General features: G+C 51.4%; 1 protein-coding gene across 1 annotated transcript in view; it reads left to right on the top strand.

Moving 5' to 3' along the window:
- The first annotated feature begins 269 nt into the window (after positions 1-269).
- WT1 (WT1 transcription factor) overlaps positions 270-7,608 on the top strand; it is a 65,468-nt gene continuing 58,129 nt past the window's right edge. Inside the window, exon 1 of the mRNA XM_069090903.1 lies at positions 270-1,098. Coding sequence (XP_068947004.1) covers positions 666-1,098 — 433 coding nt within the window. The 5' untranslated portion in view covers positions 270-665. The remainder of the gene's footprint in view (positions 1,099-7,608) is intronic.

Below are 7,608 nucleotides of genomic sequence, written 5' to 3'. Positions count from 1 at the left end.
GGTGTGCGGGGTTGGGGGCGGGGGAGGAGGGCTTCTATGTTTGAGATCCTCCCCCAAGTCCGTCCTACCCCGCCCCTGGCTCACTCTCGCCTCCCCTCCCCGCACTCAGGTCGCCCCTGGGAGCAGCGGTTGCTGCCTAGTAGGGCCTGGGCTGCGGTGTGAATGGAGCAGCGGGATGTCCTAGCTCCTCCTCCTCCCCCGCCGCCAGCCCCTCTTATTTGAGCTTTGGGAAGCCGAGGGCAGACAGGCGGCCGGGGTAAGGAGTTCAAGGCAGAGTCCACACCCAGGGGGCTCTCTCCAGTCGGACAATCAGCTCCCTCCTCTCCTCCTCGTTGTCCTCCCACTCGCCCACTCATCTACCCACCCAACCACCCACTCATCTACCCCGGACAGCAGTCCAGGAGCTGGGGCCCCGCTGCTGGTGCCTCCGCCTCCTTCCCGCCGCGACCCTGGACTTCCTACTGCCGCCGGAGCCGGCTTCCACGTGTGCCCCCGAGCCGGCGTCTCCCCGTGCACTTCTCTCTGGGCCTTGGTGCCTGCAGCAGCCCGAGCAACCGGGAGGGCGAGGCCCAGGTGGCACCTGGAGCAAGTTCGCTTCAGTCGGGCAGGGAGGCGAGCGCCTTCAGGGGCGGCGGAGTCGGGGGCCGGCTGCTGGGGAGCAGTCCATGGGCTCCGACGTGCGGGATCTGAATGCTCTGCTGCCCGCTGTGCCCTCGCTGGGCGGCGGCGGTGGCTGCGCCCTGCCCGTGAGCGGCGCAGCTCAGTGGGCCCCAGTATTGGACTTTGCGCCCCCGGGCGCCTCTGCCTACGGCTCCTTGAGCGCCCCCGCGCCCCCGCCTGCCCCGCCGCCGCCGCCACCTCACTCCTTCATCAAGCAGGAGCCGAGCTGGGGCGGTTCCGAACCCCACGAGGAGCAGTGCCTGAGCGCCTTCACAGTTCACTTCTCGGGCCAGTTCACCGGTACAGCTGGAGCCTGTCGCTATGGCCCCTTCGGCCCACCCCCGCCCAGCCAACCACCTTCGGGCCAGGCCAGGATGTTTCCCAACGCTCCTTACCTGCCCAGCTGCCTAGAGAGCCAGCCGACCATCCGTAACCAGGGTAAGCATCGAGCGCTGCGCTTGGGGGAGCGCAGCGCAGCGCAGCCCTACACCCCATTATCGAACTAGGGCAGCCCAGACAATTGTCGCTCGCTCCTCTCTTTCACCTCTTGCTTGCTTGCTCCGCTTGAACCCATTTCTGGTTCTGGTTTCCTGCATTTGATGGGCCCTTTCTGAAACATGAGGGTCCCTGGGGGATCCTGAAGGCGGAGGATCTCAGCACTTTCCCCCAATGTCCTCCCTAGGCATGCCCCCTGCCTTCATCTAAATGAGACACGAGGCCCTTGGGGCAAGGGTGTTAGAGACCTAAAAAGGCTCAGACAGGAAGCCCACGGCCTGCATAAAGCCTTGCCTCCTGCTTTCTTTTCCCTAAGCCAGGCCAGTTCAGGGAAAGGCTCTAGACTGTTCGCAGGACCCGGGAGGGACCAACCCTCGGGTATTCCTGGACTTCTGGGCTAATGAGGTATCCTATAAACCTGGGGAGCAAGAAAGTGGATAGGAAGGAGAGCTTGATAGGAAGCAGCGCTGGGAGAGATGCCCAGTATGTAAAGAGCTAGAAGCTAGTGGTTTAAGAGACATAGCCTTCCATCCCAGAACCAAAAATAAGAGGGATGTTCTCCAGGGTTTTCTAATCCGAGCCCGGGCGAGGGACTGGGGATCTCGAGGGCTGCCTCCCTACTCCTAGAGCCTCTTCGGTTCGTCGGTTTCTCTCGCTGCCGACGGGAAGGAGCCGTCACAAATTGGAAGTGTAGCCGGCTTGTTAATTTCCTATTTCTCGAGGCCTTTATTTTCACTGTACCCGCTATGAGGTACTAACCTTTTTAACAAGTATCGGTTCCTAGCGCTGATTTTGAGGATTGAAAGAGGCAGATTAACTGTTACTGGTTATCCTAAAAAACAAACAAACAACTTTTTAAGTAGTGATGTTTCGACTGGTGACTGGTATTCAAATCTGTGTAATTAAAAACCATGTTATAATAGGGTTCGACCCAACTCTGAGACCAGCCAGCGGTGCAGCAAGACCAGAACTGATTTGAGGCCGCCGACCTTGAGAAGCGAAGCATATTTTAGAGCTGGAAAGGAGCTTAGAGGTTCTTTGGTCCAATCCACTCATTTTACAGAATTGGAAGCTGAGGACCAGAGAAGTTAAAATGACTTCTAAAGGCCTCATTGCTAGGAAATATTTATTTTGCAAATGTAATTAAAGGAGGGAACGCTCATGGTGCTATGGAAAACTGCACGTGGGAGGGAAGAGGACAGAAAAGGGAACCCGAGTGTGATTTCGTTGGTCTGCATCACTTTGTTAACAGAGGGACGAATTTAGATAACCCGAGGTTAAGGCAGCATCATCCTTTGTCGTTTGCATTTGCCGATAATTCGTTGGCGATTTTCCTGGCAGTCTAAAAGGTAAAATCAGCCAGGTTGGCCTGTAGTCCTCGGGCACTCTGTCCGAAAGAAGCTGTGTAAGCCTATCTCTCCAGGCTGGGAGATCCCGCCTGGTCTTGGGATTTCGTTGTTCCTGGAACTATGGAACTGATGGCAATATAGTCTGTGGAGTATCCTAAATGCTAACTGCAATGTTCTATTCCAAGCTGCTGCGACTCACTCTCCAAGGGGCTGGGTTTTAGTTTCTTTTCTGAAGCCTTAATGACCCATAAACGGGTGAATTCTGCACTCCTGGAATCTTCCCACCCCACCCCACTACTCAGGCCTTAGAGAAACTGAAACTTGCTTCAAGACCTGAAACTGCTTATTCTTTCCTTTCTTATCCCCAACTTGTTCCCCCAAAGTGGCCATGAAGATGCAGTCCTAGGGGTCCTGGGAGTGGTGCTTAGGGCCAAAAGCCATGGGAGACATCCCTAGTCTAGAAGTCTCTGCCTATTCCTTACCCAGGCAGTTGGGCTAGGGCCTGTTTCCATACCAGGTTGGGGAAGAGTGGAAAGAATTCTACACTTACAGTAAAAACTCCTAGTTGGATCCTTAACTCTGCTTGTTTATTAGCTGTGCCCCTGGGCAAAACATTTTACCTTAGTGCCTCAGTTTACTCATTTGTAAAATCAGGGCTTCTTAACTTAAGATCAATAAACTTGTTTTAGAAAACATTTTGTTAAGTATTTCAATATAATTGCTTTCCTTTGTATTCCTACTATGTATTTTATTTTATGCATTTATCAATGTTATTCTGAAAAGGACTTTTATAGGCTTCCCTTCACTGGGTGATCTCTAATGATTGACATCCTTCTAGATCTGAATCTTACATTAAAGAAGGGAAAGCCTTGCTCCACTCAGGGTTGAGACTACATTCAAGAGCCTAGCTGCCAGAGTAGGGATTATCGCCTACTGTTTTCCCCACCTTAGCGTAGCTCTTGCTCAATTCATAGACTGAGTTCCTGAGTCCCACACAATTCCAAGAGGGTCTAGAACTCCAGGTGTGTGGGGTCCTTGACTACCTGAGACTTTCAGTAACTGTTGCTCTAAGCTAAGCATTCTTCATAAACCAGGGAACCAGAGAAGTGGGAAGGAATCTTTTTTTCTTGTATGGTAGGGGAGAAAGACAGAGAGACAGATAGGGAAAGACAGACAGAGACAGAGACAAAGAGAGGAAGGAAGAAAGAAGGAGAAAGAGAAAGAAAGAAAGAAAGAAAGAAAGAAAGAAAGGAAGGAAGGAAGGAAGGAAGGAAGGAAGGAAGGAAGGAAGGAAGGAAGGAAGGAAGGAAGAAAGAAAGAAAAAGAACGAACATGATTTTTTTGGAGGGACTTTATTCTAGTATTTCTTTGGTAATTCTAATTTAATCCCTGAATGGCTTTTTTACCCCTGGTGAGCCTTCCTCCCCCAATGAGATTAAAATGCAAATATAAATAAATAGGCTCCAGACAGAGGCCATTTCAGTTTTATTTCAGATAAGAGATGAGAAAGTGGGATTGGAGACTGACAATCTGGGTGGAAGATAGGAAGCAGGTGGCTCTCCAGGATTTGGTATCTCCTTATTGGCACCTGGGAACGGAGAAAATTTTGGTGTCTGTCCCCTTGGCGGGTAACATACCTTGCATTATCCCTTGAGAAACCTAGGACAAACCAACTTGGCCTTCTCTGTAGCCAGATCTAGCATTTCTCTGGGCCACTTGAAGCCTTTCAGCTGTCTAGGAGAAAGAGTTGGGTGCCAGAGAAGGCCTGACTCCCTCTTCAGAGGAGTATACAAAAGCCTTTTTGGACTTGGGTGGACCCACTAGGCCACTGTCCTGCACCTAGGTCTCAAACCCAGGTGATTATGTGCTTGAGTCCAGTGGGGAAGGAGAAGGGGAACTCTCTTTTTGTCAAGCCGATCGATGGCTCACCCTTCTCCCCAGTACCATAATTTCCTTCTGCCTTGTTTTTTTTTTCCCTAGAGGAGTGAGAAGGGACCAGACCCCATTGGGTGTGTGCCTCCTCCCTATCCTATAAGAGCCAATTTGATGCTGACTCAGCTCCCTTCAGAAGCTCTTGCATCTATCTGGGGGCTATCCCAGGGCTTCAGAACCCATTCCTGGGGATGGTAGGGTAGGGGCTGGGCCTCAGTGGGTAGGAAGAGCTCTAGTGGAAGTGTGGTAGCAGGGATAAGGTACGGATGAGTTTCTCCAGTCACTTTGGTGTGAGGATTCTTACCAACTGATTTCTCTTGGACTGTTTAAAGGACACCCAAAGTTCCCTGCCCTTCCCCAGGGCCAGAAAAGCAGGGCTGTCTACCATCCGGTTGCAGGAAAGAGATTTGTGTTGTCTTCTTCCTTGTTTTTATTTCATGAAGCTGCAAGCTTTCAATGCAAAAGGATGCTTTTTCGCTTCTGGAGAGCTGGCTAGGGTGCAGAAGAAGTAGCTTTAAAGTGTGAAGTGTCAGGTTCCAGGACCAACTCTGCCACTTGCTGGCTTTGGAGACTGGGGCACAGCCTGAACCTCAGTTTCCTCTTCTGTAAAACCATTGCTTTAATGGTTCCCACTTTGGGAATTATATCATTGTAGAGTTTCAAGGGAATTTAACTTTAATGTAGTCCAGTACCCTCATTTTACAGAGCAGGAAACTGAGGTCCCAGGATATGAAGTTTTGGTCCAAGGTGTATAGATATCTTCCTCACCCACCTGACAGGGTTGTGAAGAACTTGTTTATTAGAGTACTAAGAACTATTCTAAGTGGAAACCACTCTCATCGATTTTCTTCTTGAACGCCTGGTTCCTGGCACCAACCAGCCCCTGGCTCTCTCCCTCCCCACCCCATAATGACAATACAATCCCTCCTTAAGCCCCTGGGGCTCCTTTGGAAAGGGGGTCCTTCCTGCCAGTCCTGACCTTTCCTCCGGCAGTAGGAGGGGAGGTGAGTTGAAGATCGACCTCTCTCTAAGGCGGTCAAGGCTGCTCTCAGCTTAGAGGCCCAGACTGACCGTGGGAAAGACGTTACCTTGGCCCGCCAGTGCCTCCCTCTCTCCAAGAGCTGAAAAACAGAAGCTTTGCCCGTTCCCTGCACAGCAGCCTTCCGTTCTCTTCCAGCTGTTATCCAGCTCTCCTCCCCCCTTCCCCCCACCCCCAACAAAGCCCAAAGATTGCTGCTGCCGCAAGCAGAAGGGCTACGTGGTTTAATCAGCCCAGTTTCTGATAAGCTCCTAATTTCAAAAGACCTCCTTAGCTCCAGGCCTCTTCAGAACTGACCTCTTATCTCTTTGGGGGGCTCGGGGACAGGCACTACCAGAAAGTGTATGTGGGGTTGGGGAGCGCCAGGATCGCGGGGTGCTGTTGGCTGGGGTGATGGGGTTGGGGACTACCCGGGTCGTCTGGTTCACATCGATGACTGAAGGTCATCCGATGCTTGTGGAAGGCCAAAGAGGGGAGGGAGTGAAAGAGGCATTCGAACTTCTCCTGTCTCAGCCTAGCTCGGGTCTTACAGGTCTCCGGGCCCTCCTCCATAAGCAGGTGATGCAGTCGAGAAGCGCAGACATGGAGAGATGTTCCCCATTGAGCTGCAAGAGCTGATTTTGTCCAGTCTCGAGCAGGGGCTGGAAGGCAGGCCGGATGGTGCATATGCCGGGCTACTAACTGCGCGAAATGCCTTCAGGGCTGCGGGAATGAGCATGGGGTACAACGCGGAAGACCATCTTGTTCGCAGTTCTTAAGGGGGGGAGGGGGGCGGCGGCAGAGCACAATAGGAGTATTTCAAAGCTCTCCTCTTTGCTAAAAAAAAAACTTGGGTGGTGATGCTGGCCAAATTTTGTTTGGAAGCTGCGGTTTGTGGCTTTAACTGGCCAGGTCTCTATGACAAAATAAAGGACAATCGGGGAAAGAATGATAACTCTAACCACTGACCTCCTCTGCAAAGCACCGCGAGTTATCTTTTTTTTGATTGGGATATTCGTTTCGCAAATCTAGCTACTCCATTTTATAGATGAGGATCCCGAGACCCGGAAAGCACAAGTTATTTGCTTAGGGTCATCGGGTTAGTAAGAAATGGTTTATTGAGGACCAATCTAGGGACTGGTTCTGGGTTCCTGTTCACCTCACGGCAATTTTCCTCGTAGTATCGAGGTAGCCCTCTATTTAGAGCGTATTACAGACCATCTAATTCAGTCCTTTGAGTTCTTTGAACTAACACCTGCGATTTGGTTGTTTGAGGCGAAAACCCGGGGTTCTTTTTGCCGCGCACGCCTGCTTGCTAAGGTGGGCTCAGTTCTCAGCCCTGTCTGTCAAGCGAAAAGCTAGCTGACTATAGGAAAGTAGCTGCCCAGGGTCTGAAGGCTTCAAGGATAGGTTGCTGCAGCCTCGATTGCTGGGAACTCTTGGAAAGACCTGAATCTCTGAAAAACGTCCGGTAGGGGTGTCTCCCTAGGGTCAGTCCGGGAGCGCAGGGAGAGGAGCTAGGGAGGCTCGAGAAGGGGCTTCCAGGTAAGCCCAAAGCGCTAGCCAGTTGTTTGTTGCTTTTCTTCTTCTTGAGAGGAGGAAAGAAGATTCCCAGGAGTGGTTAGGAGCTTCATTTACCAGCGGTGGGGCTTTAAGCTAGGCCACTTCCCGCCTCGGTAAAAAGGGGACAACGAATGCTGCCCCAGCTCCCTGCCTCACAACGTCATAAGGAAAAAGCCTTGTAAACCGACAAAGGAAGAATTAGCGTTATTCTCGAATTTCCTTAGTACCCGGGTTAAACCAAAGCTGTGCCCCCAACAAGGACATTTTGCTGGTTAGTCTCGATCTGTGTTCAGGGATGGGAGAATTTTAGAGTCGGAAGGGACCTTGGAGATCAACTCCTCCAGTCTCCTCTGTTTCACACATGGCAAAATGTGGCCAAGAGAAGTGTCCCCCGAAGGCCGCACATCTAGTAGTGACAGAACCTGCATTTATACTCATTTGCACACTGTTCCTTATATACGCAGCGCACTTTTCCCATTACGTGTCTTGCTCATTCCAAGTCATCCCTCCTTGGTTCCCATCCCCCCTCCCCATTTATCAATATCCCCCACTTTCCTTAGTCCCAGATATATACAAGGGAGAGACACGTAG

The sequence above is a fragment of the Petaurus breviceps genome, unplaced genomic scaffold (genome assembly GCF_028583685.1).
Source record: "Petaurus breviceps papuanus isolate PSGF00001 unplaced genomic scaffold, PetGlider_PUasm1.0 188, whole genome shotgun sequence".
Lineage (NCBI taxonomy): Eukaryota > Metazoa > Chordata > Mammalia > Diprotodontia > Petauridae > Petaurus > Petaurus breviceps.
Note: the sequence above shows the minus strand (reverse complement) of the source record. Positions and strands in the feature narration are given on the sequence as shown.